This window comes from Fukomys damarensis, unplaced genomic scaffold (genome assembly GCF_012274545.1).
Source record: "Fukomys damarensis isolate Sample0158 unplaced genomic scaffold, DMR_v1.0_HiC HiC_scaffold_33, whole genome shotgun sequence".
Classification (NCBI taxonomy): domain Eukaryota; kingdom Metazoa; phylum Chordata; class Mammalia; order Rodentia; family Bathyergidae; genus Fukomys; species Fukomys damarensis.
Window position 1 is genome coordinate 25,548,987 of NW_022900945.1, and position 21,557 is coordinate 25,570,543.

General features: G+C 34.7%; 1 protein-coding gene across 6 annotated transcripts in view; it reads left to right on the top strand.

Annotated features, from left to right (window-relative positions):
* Positions 1–21,557, top strand: part of Rpap2 (RNA polymerase II associated protein 2) — a 91,808-nt gene that overhangs the window by 22,807 nt on the left and 47,444 nt on the right. For 5 of the 6 annotated variants that reach the window (XM_010644920.2, XM_010644918.2, XM_010644921.2 and 2 more), the window contains exons 7-10: positions 3,966–4,001; positions 5,706–6,615; positions 16,474–16,556; positions 19,544–19,624. In XM_010644920.2, coding sequence (XP_010643222.1) covers positions 3,966–4,001; positions 5,706–6,615; positions 16,474–16,556; positions 19,544–19,624 — 1,110 coding nt within the window. Of the gene's footprint in view, positions 1–3,965; positions 4,002–5,705; positions 6,616–16,473; positions 16,557–19,543; positions 19,625–21,557 lie in introns of those variants that run through there. The other variant, XM_010644923.2, reaches the window with a different exon arrangement.

Genomic DNA, 21,557 nt, shown 5'->3' on the forward strand with positions numbered 1-21,557 from the left:
ATTTAGCCATACTCAGATCTCATTCTTATTTCTGCTTTCAAGATCTCGAAATAAGAACTTCCCGTTTGTAACCACAACCTCCATCTCATCTGCAACTATCAGTCTGTTTTTAACCTCATTTTGACCTCCTGTATACCCCAACTTTGTTTTTCTGGATTGGCAGACCCTTATTATGTTTATTTTCTTGAGTTCTGTCAGCTGTTACAGTGTTGTCCTCTTAAGACAATCCTAGGTGGTTTCTTTAACCTTTTGCTCTGTCTGCCTTTGCAAGCAAAGGCATCTTTTTTTTTTTTTTACTTTTTTGTGTTTATGTTGCTAAACATTATTGGGGAGAATTCTCAAGTTAAGACCATTAATACTTTTAAGAAGTCTGTCTCACTTAATGCAGTCTTCACAGCATCCTTAAGGAAATACTATATTACTCATTCTATAGATGGTGGAACTGAGACTCAAGAAAGATATAGTGATAGGAAAGGACACTTGGCTCATATAGAGAGATTTGGGGTTTAAACACACAAGGTTTGTCTAGCACCAAAGCCTACATTTGCATTCTTTTGGCCTTGTTCACAATTGCTCACATTTTCTCTCCTTAATTTCTTATTGGCTACCTAATACATTCAGATCTTTTCTGCTCTCCTTAAACATTAAATCTGAGCTATAGTAAATAATTTAAGGTACTAATTTATTGAAATAATTGAGGGCATTCAGCAGTGTCTCTTTGAACATTATTTTCTTCATATGTTCTCTGACTTCTCTTTCTCATTTCTAATACAGCTCCCTCCTCTATCAGTGATTTAGTTCTCTCCCAAGATCCTTGCCTTATGATTTATTTCTCCTCTGTTGAGATTCTTTCATACTGATTCTCTTCCCTTAAAAAAACAAACAAACCTGAAAAACATCCCTTAGATTTACCAGTCCAGTGATAATTGATGATCTTAGCCAGATTCATTTTGGAGGAGTAATGGATGTAGATTCCAGGAGGCAGAGAGTTGATGACTGAATAAAAGATATGGAATTGAAAATGATGAGTATAGAGTTCTTTAAAGAAAGCTTACAATGAAAAGGGCTGGTGGGCTATATGACTAAAGGCAGGTTTGGGGTTTTGTTTTTAAATAGGATAGATTTCAGCATAACATTTCTTTTAAAGGGTGGGGGTGTGACTATGTGGATAAAATCTCAACAAATTCATAGGGTTAACTTTAAATGCCTTTATATACAATCTGATGTCTTTCCCCCACACACACTTTCTTTTCAGGTAGACTTATTTAGGGGAGTGGGTACAGGGATCGAACTCAGGATACTGCGCTTGCAAAGCAGGCGGCGGAATCACTGAGCTAAATCCCTGGCCCAAGACATTTTTTTAGAACAGCTTTAAGTTCATTGTAAAACTGAGTAAAAGGTAGAGAGAATCCTCAAAGATCTCTCTCTACAAACTGATGTAGATTTATAAGCCCAGCTGAAATGATTCCTCTCTGACACTTTTCTTGATTGGCCCAGCCACAAGTTTTTCCTTCATCTCTAATTTCCTGGAGCATCATGTCTCACGGTACTTGACAGATATTCTCTTGGATTATTTGGTATAACAGTGTGGATTTTTTTTATTATTACAGAAATTTATTTAACAAATGTTTAATATGAAAATATACACAACCTAACTTTTAAATTGTGGTAAAACAGGCCCTTTGGAAAGAGGATATGGATTTCTTTGCTGAACAGCCATTATTTGTGCTTGTTTCAAGGCTGCTAACATAATGATACTTGTTTCTAGTATTACCTTCACAGGTACCATCATACTAGACTGCTATGACTAGAATTTTAGTGAGTGGAAAGCAGTAGGACAAATAGGATAATTGGGATGCATGAAAAAAGATCTACCTGGTTAAGAGCCAAAGGAAGAATTAAAAATAAATCACGTTGAAGCAATTCACTGCTCAATGGCTTTAATTTTGTAATTTTAGTCTAGGGGATTCTTGAGCTGCAGCAGAACATTCTCTCGAGCAGAGATTGTCAAATACTGGCTTCATCCTATGTTTCCTGATAACGTGGTACTAAGGAATATAATGGAAAGAATGCTTTAATCTGTTAGTGCCGTCCACAAATAAGGAGAAGATTGATAAGAGAGCCCATTCCCCATAGTGCCTCCTATGTTTGAACAAAAGATGAATATGTTGTCTACATAATAGTTCATTGTTAATGCTATCATGTTTAATGAAGTAGAAAAATACTTGTGACTGGCATTTTTTAACTGGTAGCCTTAAAATGTCATAATTCGAAGAAGTTCTGCTTTCATCTGTCTAATTTGATTCTTTAATTGAAGGTGTCTGCAGTGTCACAAAGTCAGTGGACTCTTTACTTGAAATTTATATGTGCACTTCCTTACCTTCTCTGTAGTGTACACATAGGCCCATATAAGTAAGTGTGTATGTGTGTTTATTTTTTTTAAGTACTGGTATTTGAACTCAGGGAACACTAAGATAAATCCTCGTCCCCTTTTTCAATTTTTATTTTGAAGTAGGGTCTTGCCAAGTCCCCCAAGCTGCCCTTGAATTTTGAAACTTACTGCCTCAGTCTCCTGAGTAGCTGGTATTATAGGCCACCATACCTGGGCCTTATATTTCTTTTTATTCTGTTGTGCGGTCTTTAGAAGAGGTACAGCTTAGTGGAGAAACATTTACCTGGCATGCATGATGCCCTGACTTCAATCCCCAGCACCACCAGAGTGGGGGAGAGCATTTTCTGAGTCACTTCAGAAATGTTTCCTGTCCTCATAGATTCATTTGCTGTCAGTTCTCTCATATATCTGGCGAGAAAGAGAGAGAGTGTGTGTGTGTGTGTTACATTTGGAAGCTATTCCTCCATTTTTAATATGATGGCCAAATGAGATTTCTGGTATTGCATGGCCAAATTGTTCCTAGAGTTAAATCATTCAATGTATATACGATGTGTCATCACAATATACGTACTGTAAGTGTTTAAATTTTTTATTGTAGTAAGACACATTGCCAGTAGTCTCCCTCAAAATGCTCCTTGCTTTGAACATACTTATCCTAGCATTCTTGCCACTTTCTGAAGCAGTTCTGGAAGTCCTCTTTTGTGAGTGTCTTTACAAGGTTTGATAAAAAATAACACTGAAAGTAACAGTGAATAAAGCAGGCTTATAAAAACCATATGATTAAAATAAAAACCCTGTATGATGTCTTCCATCTACCTTATTCACTAGATCTGGTAATATGTGACCTCTGTCTCTTCCCCAAAGTGAAAATGACCATGAAAAGTAAACCATTCTGAATTGATTTGGGACATTGAGGCAGCCATAATAGTGCAAGTGAAGATACTTAGAGGACTTTTAGAACTGCTTCAGAAAATGACAAGAACAATGGAGTTAAGTATGTTTGAAGCAAGGGGGAGTATCGTGAGGGGAATTAATGACAATGTGTCTCAGTTAGTGGAGTTTTTTAGCATTTAAACATTCACCATATATTCGATCATACCTCATAGATCACATTCATAGTACGATAATAACTGCTTTCTCAGAAATTAAAAGACTTACTGACTAGAGTATTATAAAACATACTGTAAGCTGCTATCAAGGAGCTTCTATCCTAGATAAGAAATCACATATGAAAAGTGAAACATTTAGATACTATAGGCCATAAAGAAATACATGATTAATTAATTGTACAGACAGTAATGATTCTGGAATTTATAGAGAAGAGAGTGGTTTGCTTTTGTCCCGGTTAGTCAAGGAAAACTTCAGTGGGTATGTGGCACATAGTTCTGAAAATGAATAAATTTTATCTGAGAGAGTATGATAAACTATTGATGAGTTTGTTTTTTTATTTTTTTAGGAAAATATCCTTATTTTTAACTGTTCTCTTTTATATTTTCTATCTAGTATAATTCTAATAAACACTTGAAAGCATTTGACTTGTCATTTGCCTTTAATTTTCTTTGTTTTTTCACAGACAACCTGATTTTCAGCTGCTAACAGAAGGACAAAGGTATGGTTGAATCAGTATCACTTACCTTCTATATGATATTCGTATTAATAGGAACATGGGGAGTGTCCGAGGTGATATGAGCTCTTGGACTTTCTGTGCTGATGCGTTATAAGTGTCCTATTCTGGCCCACAGAAAGAAATGTTTGATGTGTTCAGGTTTTTCTTTTGTGATGTTAAAATGATGTATTTGATCTGTATGATTGATCGTACAGCTGTTCCTACTGTGGAAGTCTAATTGAACCTGTTGAAATATGATCTAAACACAGCCTCTGTCTCAGATACTGTGTTTCTTTGTCAGTTAGATTGTGCCAATTACATTTGTTGAAAGGTTTTTGTCGTTTTATTTTATAGGATTTATCAGTTGTTTAATTTTTTTGAAAGAACATCTAAAACATTAATATAAATTCCAGGTTGTGATTTTTTTCTAAATCCTCCTCATAGCATTGCTTGCTCATCTTTGGCTTTGTATCAAAACACCCCCTTTAGTTCTCAGAATAAATGTTCCTGATTATTAGACATGTAGTATTGAGCCACAAGTAAGACGTTTATTAATGCATCTCTTTAATTTTTAGCTTCAGCCTAGTATAGGAAAAATAAAATCTTACATTTCTAAGAGTATAAAATATAAGAAAGTTGAATTGTTCTGATTTTTAAAATTATACTTTTTTAATCTGGTAGTCCCCTATTTGGTTAGATTCTAACTTTTAAAAATGATACCTAATACTGAAAAAATGTATCATCTTTTCTCCATTCCCATCTGCAACCTTGCTTTCAGCATTTTCCCCTACCTTTTTATTTTACATTTCCCACAGCATATTTCTTGACCCAGAAACTTTCTCGTCCCAGCGTTTTAAAGTTCTGATGTGTGTCTGCATGAGAGCTAGTGCTTGCCTGTCCTGAATTTGTCTTGGGTTCAATTGCCAAAGCTACTCTTTTCCTTCACTCTTTCATAATTCTTAATCTTATTCAAATCTAACTCTAAAATTGAAAAATATAGTCAAAAGGACAATTGTTGTCTTTTATTGTTGCTCTGTTGGAACTCTCAAAAAACTTCAGATTTAAATGTCTTTCATTGGAAAATGTCAGCTTGCCAACTTTATTTTCTGTTTTGATTTTTCTTTTGCTTTTTGTTCTATGGCATTTTATGTTTACCCATCTCTCTTCAGCTTTCAAACTTTAACAGAGTTCCTGTAATGTGTTTTTTTAAAAGCCAGTAAAGCGATTTTCAAAAGATAAACTTTTTAAGAATATTTATATAAAGCAGTCACAAAACAATAGACAGATGGGCCGGGGATTTAGCTCAGTGGTTCCACGTCTGCCACGCAAGCACAAGGTCCCAAGTTCAATCCCCAATACAAAAAAATACACACACACACACACACACACACACACACACATGCACACACGCGCACACGCGCACACGTGTGCCATAATAATTCAGTAGGATAGAATTATTGAAGTTTTGTTGTGCTCGTTTTGCTTTAACCATTTTAAAATAATTGGAATGGGTAAAACGATGAAAGAACTATAGCAAATATATATTAGATATAGAAAAGTTATAGCCTTCTTTTAAAATGTGTTTATCAGTATCTATAAGGCTGTTTCTAGGGAATAAAATTTCTACTTTAAAAGTTACAAATTATAAATAATTTTGGGATACTTTGCTTTTTATTACACTTACTGTATTTATCTTTTATTTCACAGTGGCCATTCAGGAGAAGTGCAATTACAGAAAGTCATTAAAACATCAGATGTTGATAATCCTGCTCATTTTGAAAAGCATTGTGAATCTTGTTCTTCCAGCACTTGTAGTAATAGTAGCAGTGATAATGAACAAGACTTTGTTTCCTCCATTCTACCAGAAAAGAGGCCGAATGCAATGGGTATGGGGCCACAGCTGCACCAAAAAAGCATAATGAAAAAGAAAGCTGGTCAAAAAACCGACTCTACACTCAAAGAACAGATAGTAGTAGAAGTCACTGAGCAGTTAAGCAGTTGCAAATTAGGTAGTCAGGAGAAAGCTGCCACTTGTGAACTTCCTTTTCAGAAAATCAGAAGTCAGATTTCTTCAAATAGTCCTTCACATGAAGGATTACAAGCATCAGGAAATTTTGAAAACAAATACAATATGTCAGAAATAACTCTTGTGGGAATAAGTAAGAAAAGTGCTGAGCACTTTAAGAAGAAATTTGCCAAATCAAACCAAGTTTCTAGTTCAGTGCAGGTATGTCCTGAAGTTGCAAAGACAAACTTACTTAAAGTTCTGAGGGAGACTTTGATTGAGTGGAAGACCGAAGAAACTTTGAGGTTTTTGTATGGCCAAAATTATGCTTCTATATGTCTGAAACCCTCTTCAGCCTGTCTAGTTAATGAAGAACTTGATGAAGATGACATAAACGCCGACTCAGATGATCATTCCCTTTCCTTAAGGGGATCTCAGAATAGCCTGGATCAATCTTTACCTTTCAGAGGCTCAGTTACAGCCACTAAGCCACTACCAAGTTATGAGAACTTGAAAAAAGAAACTGAAACGTTAAATCTGAGGATCAGGGAATTTTATAAAGGACAGTATGTTTTGAATGAAGAAACCACCATATCACAAGACTCAGAAGAGGTATGTCTTGAGTTTTTCCAGGTTGCTAGCATTTGGAAAAGTCACCATAACAAACCTTGTATATTAAATCTTAAACTTTCATAAGGCTTCAGTAATTCTGCCTTTTGATTTAAGATGCCATCTTCACTATTGGCATTACTGTTTTATGATTATAAAGTTTGTTCTTACCAAATTTTCACAGACATGTAATATATTTTTCTGTGGTAAGAGTAGACTATATTTTCTTAAGACTCATTTCTTCATATAATAGGTGGACACTCTGAAGAGGCCTTTTTTGTTATTGTTATGGATTGTTCAGATTTCTACATGGGTATTTGTGTTTTATTTCCAGTGTGACTATATGCAATAGGATAGACTTGTTGAATGGTAAGATATTTTGATAATATTTGGCCACCATGCACATTTAATAGTTATAGATGAAATAATATAGTAAAGGAGACTTACTGGGAAAATAATGGATATATAGAATGGAAAGAATGCATTCAGGTAGATTTTGATTTGAATATCCACTCTGATTTGCTTACTTTATGAGAAGTTAATTTCTGTAATCTGTTTTGTCATCTGTAAATGGGACTATTAATAGCTTGCCTTGCTCAGTTGTTTTAGAAATTACGTAAAGCACTTATTACAGTGCATGATGCATGATTGGTACACAGTAAATAGTCATTATATGTAGAAAATGAATGCATGCCACTAATATTTAGGAAAAACCTTTTAGTATATCTCATACCCAGTTATGATTGACAGGTATTATCTGTGAAACAAAGTCATTTATTGGTAATAACCTTGTTTATATCACAAAACTTGACTACTAAAGACTTCTGAGTAAGCATGGCACTAAATTTAAAAATAGATTTGAAGGCCAGGGACTTAGCTCAGTGACACCACACCTGCCTCGCAAGTGCAAAGTCCTGAGTTCAATCCCCGGTACCCCCCAAAAAAAAAAAATTGAAAAGAGAGCAGAAGAGGAAATATAGTAAAACTTTAAAAATTTTTAGCCAGGCATGGTGGCATATGCCTGTAATCCCAGCAGTTGGGAGGATGAGGCAGACTATCAGTGGAAGTTCAACTTTAAAGCCAGCCCCGCCTAAAATACTTTTCTTCTGTTACATGTTTTAAAATGTGTCACTGAGAAGTAACAAATAGTGAAATACAGCTCATTGAATATTCAAGAACAGATCATTACAAATAAACAGATGTCCACTAATGTCTGTTAGCATTACCTCTTTCTAAAATTAATGACTATTACAATAACAGATTATTTTGCCACTTTTTGAACCCCACATATTGTTAGGTGTCCATTTTATACAGTGTCATGTTTGTGAGTCATTTGTGTTGTATGTATCTACAGTTCATTCTTTCATTGCTGTGCATTCCATTATATGAATATAGTAATCTCATCCTTCAGGAATAGCTTCCATGACCACCAGTGAATGCCTGAAATCAGGGAGAATACCAAATCCTGTATGTTTTTTCCTAAACCAAGGGTGGCATGAATGCCACAGCACCTGTTTGTGTCATTGAAAGCTCAAAAAGGTTTGCCATCACTGAACACACCTACGATACATTTAATTTACAAATTGGCACAATAAGAGATTGACAACAATAGCAATAGAAAAATTATAACTGTACTAAAAGTTACATGAATGTAGTTTTTCTCAGAACATTTTACCATACTCACCTTTCTTGTGATGATGAGCAATGGTATGGTACCTATCTGATGTATGAAATGAAGTGAATGATGTAGGCATTGTGATGTGTGTTAGCCTGCTATTCACTTTCTGATAATGTGTCAGGAAAATCATGTACTTCGGGTGATCCTGGATCATTATAACAATGTCAGTCATAATAATGTCAGTCATTGGATGTCAGTAGCAGATAATGTTAATCATTGGGGATCTTTGATAGTTGAAGGTATATTTTGCTGAAACTTTTTAGAAATGTGATTCTTTAGCAGTGATACAGGTGACTTTAATGCTGTGTTCCATTCAAGGTTCATATTCTGTAATTTTGTTCTCTAATATCTGAGTTGAGACACTTGAGCAAACTTCAGTAGTGGTAGTACTGCTGATTGCTTCAGTTTCTTCATCTTCCACTTTCTCTGTAGATGACTCAAAAAGTTTCTCTAGTCCCTTACTTGTTTATGCTTTTTAAGTGTCTTCATTAAGTTTCCACTTCATCAGACATGTTGGTAAATCTTTATCCACCATACTGCATGAGTTATTTTCCTAACTTTTCCATCAAACCTCATGAAACCTTTACAATCATTATGACTTCACTCCATAAGTTCTTCCAGGAGGCATTTACAGTTTCTGGTTTCAACTGATCCATTGCAGCTTTGACGAATGTTGCTATGTCAGTAATGGCAAATGATTTCTAGCACTATTATGATGTCCATATTAGGCCTTGCCTCTGTTGCTGATCAAATACCTGGTGGATATATGTTTCCTTAGGAAACCAAATGATACCCTGATAAAGGGGCTGAAATTGGAAGGTTGTATTTGGAGGTGGAAACAACTATGACATTTTCACTCTAATAGCTAACAGATTCAGGACAGGCAGGTACATTGCCTTTTATTAAATCAGACTTTAATTCCAACCCTTCCTCTTCTGGGTATTTTTACACTTCTGGGATAAAGCATCAGCAGAACCATTCCACAAACAAGATGGCTATCACCTCCACTTTCTGATTATCCTGCTAGAACAAAGGCAGAGAAATTTTGCTTTCTCTTTGAGAGTGCGTGAGTTCTTATCGCTTGTATTACATGTCCTAGTTGTCACATACCAGAAGTTATCTGTCCTTCCATGTTTTATGTGCAGCTGCCATCTTTGTGCTTGTATTAATGTAGGCTCTACTGGGCCTCATCTAGAAGAGCCCAGTTTCATCACAGTTGAAGACTTGTTTTGAATGGTGTCTTTTCTGCTTAATCAACTGGACCAGAAATGTGACAGTAGCTTCTTCATTGGCAGATGCAACCTATCCAGTCCAAATCAATTCCGGAGTCAGTGTCAGGGTCCCTTGCAGTAAACGGCTTGGTGTCACTAGTTTCAGATATCCCTCACTAAGGTCTAGGTATGGGCTTAATGTTTTCTGGCCCAACAAGTTGCTGCCAGTTGGAACATATTTTCTGTTCATGTCTTATACTTAGAAGTTAGAACATCTTTTCCATCTTAAGTTACTAGTTGCCATGCACTATTGATGAAGCTTTTGGAGTTTGAGATGTGACAGCAAAACTAGTGTGAGTGTTTCTCCTTCACAATTTCACAATATTGTTTGTTCTTATTGTAAATCTTGGCAGTCTCAGCATACTATAGTTTTTCTTTAAGTCAAGAATTTTTACATAAAACACTTTGAAGCTTCTCTTTGGCATATGTAAATTGCTACCACTACACCCTTGTACTTCAGAGCCATTACTAAGTAAAATAAGGGTTGCCTGAACACAGGTACTGTAATATCCACCTCTGTTGATCTGATAACCAAGGTGGCTGCCAAGTGAGTAAGAGACTAGCAGGGCATGTATAAGTTGGATATGTTGGGTTGAAGGATGCTTCACGTCCTCTGCTACATGGAACAAGATTTCATCATGAATTGCAAACTTACTGATTATTTGTTGGACCTTTCCATGTAATATTTTTGGACCACAATTGAGACCGTGTAAAGTCAGACCCCTGGTAAGGGGAGACTACAATTTTTGTTAATGGGCATTTAGACTATTTGCAGTTTGGTGCTATTATAAACAGTGCTATAGTGAATTTTCTTGTCCATGTCTCTCCTAATGTTCATACAATTCTGAAGGAACTTCAGCTAGTACTGTAATTACTGGATTATAGTATATGCATATGTACAACTATTATTAGATAATGCTTAACAGTTTTCCAAAATGGCTACAGTTTATAGTTGTACTACCACTGTATGAAACTTTCCTTTACTTCTTTGCCGGTTTTTGATAGTGTTAGTCTTAGCTATTCTGATAGAGTTGCTTGGTTGGTTACATTATGTTTGTCTTCCAATTTATGAACACTCTTTCATGCCTATTGCTTGAAATGTTTGCTTATTAACCATTTGGATAGTCTCTTCTTCAAGTCTTTTTTCCATTTATCAGACTATCTGGGGCTTTTGTCTTGATTTATAAAAATTATTTTTTGTACTAGAAATTGAATCCTAGGGTTCACAATGAGTTATATTCCCAACCCTTATTTTTAATTTTATTTTGAGAAGGTCTCACTAAGTTCCCCACACTGGGCTTGAACCTGCAGTCATCCCACCTTAGCCACACAGAGTGCTATAATTACAGGTATGTGCCACTATGCCCAGTAGAAATATTTTATGTATTCAACTTTTAAGTCTTTTTGTTTTGTTTTTGTGGTAGTGGGGATTGAACCTAGAGGTGAGCTACCTCCCCAGATCTTTTTTATTTTTTAATTTGAGATAGAGTCCTAGCAAGTTGCCCAGGAAGGACTTGAATTTGCAGTCGTCCTGTCTTAGCCTCCATCAGTACTGGGATTACAGATGTGTGCCACTATGCTTAGCAATTTTCAAGACCTTTTTTGGTTTTATGGTAAGACTTACCATTTTAATCTCATGGTAGCCTCTTGACTCATTTTTCTAATTGTTCCCCTTAGTTACTGATTTGTGAAATTTTTGCTTATTCCAGATTGTTTTATCTTCTAGAAACTTTTTTTCCTTTCACATTTAGATTTTTTTTCTTCCTGTATGGTAAGATGTGTCATATCTCACTGCTTTCCCATATCCAATTTTCCCAACCCCATGGTTGAAGATTCTCCTTTTCCTCAGTGCTCTATAAATGAGATGTTTATAAATTTGTGGATTAATTGATCAACTTGTCTATCTCTGAGCTAACACCATGCTAATTATAGTAGAATAGATCTCTCCATCTACCTCAAGATTGCCCCAGCCATTCTATATTTTCTCTTTTCTTACACATTTTAGAAGCAGTTTTATCAAAGACTGCTTGGACTTTTATTGGGCTTATAGTTAGCTTTGTGTGTAGATCCATTTGAAGACAGTTGATATCTTTACATTATAATCTTCAACTTCTGAACATATTCCACTTGTCTAGTCTGTATTACTATTGTTCAATAATGATAGTTTTCTGTGTAGGGGTCTTGAATATGTTTCTTTTTCTTTATTCCTAGGTGCTTGGTTTTTATGTTATAAATGCTGTCATTAAAGTTTTTTTTTCTAACTCATTTTTCTAAAGAAAATCATTTTTTGTGTATGGACTTTATACAGTAACCTTGCTAAACTTGTTCAAATAGAGTTCTACAATAAACTGATACATCTGTAGGGCTGGTGGCATGCCTCTCACATGCACAAGGCCCTGGATTTGATCTTCAGGTTAAAAAAAATTTTTTTCTGTAAATTCTTTTGGGTTTTCTACATATGTGATCATTATGTGAGCTTATTTTCCCCATTCCACTCCTTATTCCCAGTTTCTTTTTCTTGAGTCTGCTGGTGGTTTAGACATCTAGGACAATGGGTTTCCTTTTCTCATTCTCTGTCTTAGAAGCAAAGCTTTAAATATTTCACCAGAAATATATTTGTTGTGGACCTTTTCATAGATCCCCTTTATCTGACTGTAGAAATTTCCTTGTTTCTGATTCATAATAATTATTATTGTAAATGAATATTGAATTTTAAGTATTTTTCACATTCCTATTAAGAGGATTGTGATTTTTATAATTAATTGGGTTTATGTTTTACTATTATATTTTTATATTAAACTCAACTTTACTGAGCTATAATAGTCTTTTTATATAATATTAGATTTGGATGTCCTAAATACTTGTCTTTGAATCTTTACACATATTTTCAGAATGAGCGAGATTAGCCTTTTTGGTTGGCCACCTGAATTGATCTTAGTCCCATCATAAAGCAGATGGAACAGTTTAATTTGAAGAAAGATTAATAAAGGAACTGTTTTCAAGCATGAAAGTATGGTCTTCCTTGCGAACCCTCACCACCCCTAAATCTGAAGGAAAAAAGTAAGAACCAACCAAGTCTTGAACCAAGGAAGTACTGCATGTAGTAGACCAAGCAGGAAAGAATATTATACTGGGGGTGGGGGTAATTTCTCCCTCTTACCCCCTAAACTTCTTGTTCTCCACTGGCAGAATCCAAATAAAAGCCAAAGAGCAAGGCATCCTATTGATACAGCCCATACAGATCAGCTTTCTGGTGTACAAAATACATTTGGCATTGCCTATAATTTTCCTTTGTTCTAATAGCTTTGTCAGTTCTGGAAAATTTTATATAAAATGAATGTTATTTAAGTGTTTAGAATATTGTATTGTTCATTAAACTTTATGATTTTCTTTAACTTTTCAGCACACTGCCTTATAAACATTGTGATCTATAGGACTAGTAGCATCAGCTTCCCTGAGAATTTAACAATGCAGACTCAGCCACACCCCAGATTCTGATTAGAATATGCTTTTTAGTAAGATCTCCAGAGGATATGTCTACATATTAACCTTTGAAAACCAACTGTTGTTTTTACTTTGATCTGCTCATTCTATCAATTACTGGCAGGAGAGTTAAAGTCTGTCACTGTAGTTATGGATTGGTTATTTTTCCCTTAAACTCTGCATTTTTTTTTTTTAGTAGAGATCATGTTATTGGGTGTAAATATAAGTTTGTTAGTTCTTTCTGGTAACCTTTCTCTATTAGATCCCTCCTTGCCCTTAGCTTTGTTGACCTAGCTTTTTGGGGGGGTGTTTTTGGGGGGTGAGATGGGGTCTCACTATTGAGACTAACCTGGAACTCACTGTGTAGCTCAGGCTGGTTTCCTCACAGCGATCCTCCTGCCTCAGCCTCCTGAGTGCTAGGATTGCAGGCCTGCGCCACCACACCCCGCTCCTTCACCCTAGCATTCTTGTGTTAGTGTTTTCAAAGACAGTCTTTATCTGGACTGACAATCTTTGTCCTTTATGTAGAGAATTTTATCCATTTGCATTTAATATCATAATTGGTATATTTGGGTTATATCTTATGTTCTTTCTTTTGGATTGAATGTCATTTAGCTTCTATTATCTTGTTTTTATACATTTTTTTATTATTACATAGTTAACCTAAATTTCTTATCTTAAACTGATTGCTGATCTTACTAAAGTCTAATATAAATTAATATTTCCATTGCTTCCTGGAGAATTAAGTCCTTAGAACCTTTGACTTCATTTACCTTCTTTTATTTGCTTGGTACTTTTATTCTCTATTTTAAATTCTACAAGATTCTAGCTGATATTCAGTTGGATTTACCCAATTATTTACTCTCATTTTTTTATTCTTTCCGGCATCATCATTTATCCATCTATGATGATTTGGCTTGTGCTTAGCAGATGTCCTTAACTTCTTTTAGTGTCATTTGCTAATAATGAATTTTCTCACTTTTGATTGTTAGAAAATTCTTTATTTTGCTTTCACTTTTGAGCAGTATTTTCCAAAATAATTGAGATCTGGATTATCAAGCCCATTAAAAATATCATTTCCTTTTCTTTTGGCTTACATATGTATTTTTCTTATTGCTACTCCTTTTGAAAATGTGAGTTTTCTCCCTCTTGCTACTTGTAAGATTTTTTTCTTTGTTTATCATCAATTTTGTGATGTTTTACTTATGTATAATTATATTTATCCTTTTGGCTGTTGCAACATCTGAATCTATGACTTGATTTTTTTAATCAGCTCTAGAATATTGTTGCTATTTCTTTTTCTTAATGTCCAAAACCAGTTTTTTGGGGGTGTTTTGTTTTGTTTTGGTTTTGGTACCAGGGATTGAACTGGGGTCTTTGTGCTTGCGAGGCAGGTGGCGGAACCACTGAGCCAAATCCCCAGCCTTTGTTGCTATTTCTTAAGACATTGTTCCTCCTTTTTCCCCTCTCTTTTCTACCTCATACTCTAAATATTCCTCTTTTTTAACTGTGTTTTTTATGTCTCTTATTCTCTTTCTTTCTTTTTTTTTTTTGTACCTGGGATTGAACTCTGAGCCTTGTGCTTGCAAGGCAGGCAGTGGCAACACTGAGCTAAATCCCTGGCCCACTTAAACTCTTTTTATGCTTTGCATTGTGTGTGAGAGGTGACTACTTCATACTAGGCATTTTTTTTTTTTTACCTGTTCTCTCTGTCATTTCTTCTATGCTATTAAGACTATCCATTGAGCTATTACTTTTAAATATATTATTTATATCTAGGATTTTCAGTGGTTCTTTTGCTGAAATTTTTAAATGTCACTTTTCTTTGGCTATGTTAAATAGTTACTTTAAATATTGCTTATAACATCATGATCAGGATTTCCTGAGGGCTTGATTTCTATGGGTTAATGTTCTCAAATTTTGATTGTATTGGCTGGGGATTTAGCTCAGTGGCATCACTCCTGCCTCGCAAACACAAGGTCCTAAGGTCAATCTCTGGTACAAAAAAATTTTTTGTTTTTTATTGTATTGATTTTTAGGTACCAAACATTGTATATTAAAATTTACAGAGATAACCTGAGCCCCAGGCTGTTGGTCTCTTCCTCTAGAATGGATTTGTTTCTGACTTGATTTTAACAGTCCCAGATCACCTTTATCTAGTCAGGGTTTGAGATGATTTAAAGATATTATTCAGCTCCTATAAGAACCCATCTATTTTCTATACATTTTTACTCTTTGAGTGTGTTTCTTTCAAGTTCCAGTCTCAAGCTTGAGGAGGGTTGCCCATATCCTTTTCTGGCATGCCCTGAACTCTCATTTTTATTAGGAAAACTGCCTAGGTTCTCAGTACCTAAATTTCCTCTCTTGGGGCTGGGGATTTAGCTCAGCAGTTCTGCTGCCTGCCTTGCAAATGCAAGGACCCGAGTTCAGTCCCCAGTACCAAAAATAAATAAATAAATAAATAAAATTGCCTCTCGGAATTAGGGCCATTTCTTGAAGTACCGTTTCCGGGATCTGGCTTTTTTTTGCTCAGCAGTTCTGCTGCCTGCCTTGCAAATGCAAGGACCCGAGTTCAGTCCCCAGTACCAAAAATAAATAAATAAATAAATAAAATTGCCTCTCGGAATTAGGGCCATTTCTTGAAGTACCCTTTCCGGGATCTCAGGCTTTTTTTTTTTTTTTGGTACTGGGGATTGAACTCCAGACATTGCCCTTGCAAGACAGGCAGTACTACCACTAAGCTAAATCCCTGGCCAGCCCATTATATTTTACTGCCTTGTTAGCTCTCATACTTTAAAACAATTGTGGGGAGGGATTTTTGTTCCCCAGCTTTTTCAGTTCATAGAGTTGATTTTAATTATTTTACTTGTCATTTGTGAAAGCAGACATCCCATAATATACTTATAGTGTTTGCTTTTTCTGGTGGGGGTCTTCAAACATTTTTTAAATAAAGCCAAGGAAGCGGGGAGGTAAAGGTGAGCAGACACCACATCCAATCCAAGCACAGGGAATGGAGAGACAATTACAGAGGAAAATTCTGAGATCTTTTGGTAAGGGCAAATGGGCAGTCAGATGTTGGATGGTCATAGAGAAAACACGGGGGCAGTAGAATATTGGAGAACTGTACAGAAAAGATTCAGAGCTATTCCACCAAGCTCATTTAAATATTTTAACTCTCCTACATTTGCTCATTTCATAAAGGAAATATTAATATCCCTGTTACACAGAGAGAAAACTAACTTTTCAAAAGAAAGCAAATGACTCAAGTTCACATCAGCCTAATGGTAGAGCTGATACTCAAATTTAAGTCTAATTGTTTTCTTATGGTACCAGAGATATAAACCATAGTGTTTAATGTTTGTACTGCTTATAAAAGAAAGAATATCATCTTAATTTTTATATTTTGCTTTGTTGAAACATTTGATTCAGCATGATCATACCTTTCCACTGATAGATTCAAGTTCCCAGAACCAGATTAGAAAACGCATCGTACTTGAAAAATTGAGTAAAGTGTAAGTATGTGATGATTATTCCAACTTTATGATATTTTAAGATTAATTTGATATTTATAAGCTCATAATTGATAAATGTTATCCTTAAATTTTGTGTGTGTGTGTTTTGTTTTGTTTTTTTTTAACCAGGGATTGAACTCAGGTCCTTGCACTTGCAAGGCAGGCGACGGAACAACTGAGCTAAATCCCCGGCCCTTATCCTTAAATTTTGAACATTTTGAAATATGTTGATTTCCTTACCAGTGAAATTTAGATTTTTACCATATTATCTCCAGGAAAACAAGATTTTGTGTGGAAGACACAGAGGAACACTGTAAAGAGGAAGGTTGAGATTATAGGAGTAGAAAACCAAACTACTGTACCTCACTCACATTTGTAATCCAGTGAAGTCAGGGGGAAAAAAAAAATCTAGACCATTTAAATACTGATTTGTGGCAAATGTATCACATCAGTTTCACGAGGGAATAAAGGGCCATTAACAAGTTTTAACCGTTTGTAAACTCTGCCAGCGTATTTATAGAACTATTTCACACTCAACAACTTGAATTTTTGTTCAGCTCATCTTTGCACTTTAGCTTTAAGCTTCCTGTGGTAGAAGTAATTGTTCTTGTAACTTAGCCCACTCATAAAAGACACTTAGCAATTACTATTTTGGTTTTTCTGCCACAAAGAACTTGAACTTTTTTTCCAGAAGTATAAGAGCTATCTTAAATTTATCAGTCTGCATTTTTTTTCTTTAGCTTCTGGAAAACATGGAAAAAGTATATCATTGTTTAAAGAGTTGTAAATATGCAAAAGTCTTAATTTTGTAGTAGTTTGAAAATAACATTTTCTGAGGCCGTAATAAAATATTTTGATCAAAGTGTAATGATACAATGGGAGGTATGAATATTTTACTTTAAAATACTATTTTTAAGCCATATTTGAAATCCTTTTTGATTGGCTTTGATTCTTGATTTGGTTCTGTAATAAAAACTGAATCAAGAAAAGCTACTATAATTTTTATATTTTGAATAAATGCTTAAAAATTAATACTGAGTGCTTGCTGTAGGTTGTACTCTTCATATATAATATGTTATGTTTTGTATTTTATCTGGTCTTTGTACTTGCATATTTGTTTCTGTGAAATAGTCACCATCTATCTGATCCTTAATACGAGAAGATATCAGGCGTGACTTTAGCTTTTGAAGGCTGGAATGGATTGTCCATACCAGTATGTATTGAGTATACATACGAATTTATTTTACACTATTTAGCTAATGAAGGTATCCTGTTTTAGATTTGAAACCATATAGGCATAGGCATGTCATTGAAACAGTCTGCCCCTTCTGGATCTTGGCTGAAACAAGATTACCAAAAGTAACCTGTGAGAAGACTGTATTATTGATAATGGCACAAGCACTGAATTTGAGAAGGGATGGAATAGCTTAAAGACAAGAAAGAACAAAAAGCAGTGAAAAAACTAATTATGATGGGATGGGGATTTTTTTTTTTTAGCTGTTCTTTATAACAGCATTTGGAACCAGGAATGGTAGTGCATGCCTGTAATTGCTGCAAGTTTTAAGGCCAGCTTGGGCTACATGGTGAGTTTAAGGCCAGCCTGGAATACATAGTGAAACTCTATCTCAAAAAAACAAAAAAATTTTAAAAAATAAAAGCAGTTGGACTTTTTTTAAGGAAGATTTTTTTTGGTCACTGATTTGAATAAACCAATTGTAAAACGAGGCATCAGGGATTTACTTTGCTTTAAAATATTACTCCAAGGGCTAGGGATTTGGCTCAGTGGTTCCGCCAGGAACACAAGCACCAGGACCCAAGTTTAATCCCTGGTACCAAAAAAAAAAAAAAAAAATACAAAATAAAATATTACTCCAAGTAAAAAGAAAAGAAAAATAAATAAATATAGCAAAATATTGAAATGTTGAATCTGGAAATACATACTATTAATTTTGGAACATGCCTGAAACTTGCAAAATTTTTCATATATTTTTTAAAAAATAATATATGGTTGTTTGAGAAGATTTAGCAATTCAGAAATGGTGAATGAAGTGAAAATAATCTGTAATCGCACCACTGAGTGATAATCACAATATTTTAATGTTTATCCCTGACATGTATAATATATGATGAATATATACTCATTCTCTTTGGTTCTCTCTGATATAGGAATGAATCTAGATGGAATGAAATATATTTGATATGTAATATATATCAAAGCATTATGTAGTTTTGTAAAAATGAGATAATACTATGTATGTATTTTTCACTTGGCCTTTACCATATCTTTCCACATTTTAAAAGACAGATTCCCATTATTTTAAAAGTTCTATTTTATTAAATGTCTATATCCTAATTTATTTAACCAACCACCTATTGATACGTTTGATTCCAATTTTTTCTGACTAAACAGATTTCAACAAGCATTCATAATCTCACCCATCCTTAGGCCTTTTTAAAATTTAATTTTAAAACAAGGTTTTCCTAAGTTGTCAAGGCTTGATTGAAACTTGAAATTCTCCTGCTTTAGCCATCGAAGTAGGTGGATTACAGGTGTGTACCAACCACCATGCCCAACAGTAAGCGTCTAACTTGAGTAATATTTATCTGATTATTTCCTTAGGATACATTTTTTCATAGTAAAACTATTGAATCAAAACTATTCACAATTCAAATGTTTATGTATTGTCAAATTGCTCTTCAAGTAAGAAAAACTATGATAAAAATACAGAGAGTAACCACAATGATTTTGCATTTCACTGCTTTATAACAGATTACAAAGTACAGTGTAGATTTACTATAAAATATTTACTTAAGACTTCTAACTAATCATAATTTAGCTTCACTGTTTATTTAAAATCATACTCTTCCACGTAAGTACCAGTATTGCCTATGGAAAATCCAGAGATAAGCTTAACCCCCAAAAATGTTTCTATATAATTAAGTCATATTTTTTTTTAATGAAATTTTTTTTTTTTTTTAATTTTCAGATTGCCTGGACTTTTGGGTCCTCTGCAGATTACTTTAGGAGATATTTACACTCAGCTTAAAAGTCTTGTCCGAACTTTCAGGTTAGTGTTAACATTATGATTTTTCCTTCTCAGTTACAGTATTTTGATTTTATCAATAGCCTTGAATTGATGGGCAGACTAAAGCAGGAAGAAAGTAAGTGATTTACCTTCAGAATCTTACATCTAAATACAATGCTCTTGCTTTCTCTTTCCCTAAACATTGCTTCTTGTCTTCTGTTAAATACAACTTGTTATTTGCTCAAACTCTGGTATATTTCATTTTGGATAGCTTATTTATAGAATAGCCTAAAGTTAAGGAAAACTATATTTATGACACAAAAGCGAGTAACATTATAGATTTTAGCAAAATAAATACACAGCGGTACCTTAGTTCATGAACTTAATTCTTTCCACATTTCTGGTCGCAGAATTTGTTCTGCAATTCTGGTTGCAACTGAATTGCAAGCATACATTAGAATTAAGTTCATGAACCAAGGTACCACTGTATATCAAATGACTACCACTGTGCTAGGCACTGTGGGCAGTAGAAAAGAAGCATAATGCCAACTCTCAAGAACTCTCTGTGAAAAGGTGAGTACAATAAACAATAATACCTAGTGTTTCCCCTCCACCCCACATTACAGTACCTTCCTTCTATATTACTCTTTTCCTTTACAACTTTTCCATGGAGGAATAAGTTTACTCCTTTACTCAACAAATATTTATCCATTTCCTATTGCATGCTAGGCCCAGCACAGACACTGGGATATAATCCATGCCCTGGGCATTTTACTATCTACTGTGGAAGATGTTTAGTACATGTAAAGGTCTCATACTTGGAATTTGTTAAGAAACATCTTAAGTATTATCATAGCGCACACAGACATAATTATGTAAAAGTATGTAAATTAATATGTAAATGAATGTGTTAATTAACTTAATCATTTTACAATGTAAATTTAAGTCACGTTCAACATACATATATATATATATATATATATAAGATTTTGTTATGGAAACCTAAAATAGGAAGCTAGCTTTGTCACCTGGGGAAGATACTTCCCTGAAGAAATGACATTAAAAGTTAATACCTGAAGAATAAATAACTTAAGTAGTTTAGGCTGGGAATATGCTTAGCATATGTGAGGTCCTGAGTTTGAATTCCTAGCAACACAAGGGAGGAGTGTATTACTTGTGGGTCAAAGTCTATAGCTACAATAAAAATTACTTAAATTAGCTCCGCTAATTTTTAGAAAATTTTTAGAAAAATGTTGGGTGCCTAGAGAATGGTCTCAAGATAACTAGAATCTCATATTCAAACAGGACAGTATGACTGCTTATAACTAAGGTTTCCTAGTGAAGCCTCAAAAAGTGCCATGTTTGTGACAGTGACTAGTGTTGAGAAATCTTTTCAGTCAGCGTGACAGGAAAGTTGACATAAATAACTGTCCTTCTGCTTGAAATGATAATAATAGGAACTTATATAACAGTGATTCTCATGGTGCTTGTATGTCCGAATTACCTGGGGAGTTTCATAACTACAGAGACTTGGCCCCACCACTGGAGGTTGAGGTTCATTTTATTAGGGTTGCACTCACACATTAGTATTTCCTAAGTGACTAATGTGCAGAAAGAATTGAATGCCTATTTTAAGACCTAAACAAAGCAGCTTTTTCAGCTCTTTGAAAAATCTTTACCCAGTGAATAGAGCTGTTCCTCCCACCAAATTGCATCACTGTCTATTCTCTGGATTGTTACACTGATTTATCTATCATAATATAGAACAAGTTTCATCACGAGCTGCTTGGTACTAATTCACAGTCTTCAGTGTTGAGTCAAGTTATTTTCTCTAAATCAAAGTTGAATTAAAATTATATTTTGAGCAGGGGATGGTGGCACACACCTGTAATCCTAGCATAGTAGCACAGAGAGGATGAGGCAAGAGAATCACCTTGAGTCCAAAGCCAGTCTGAAGTACATAGGAAGACCCTGT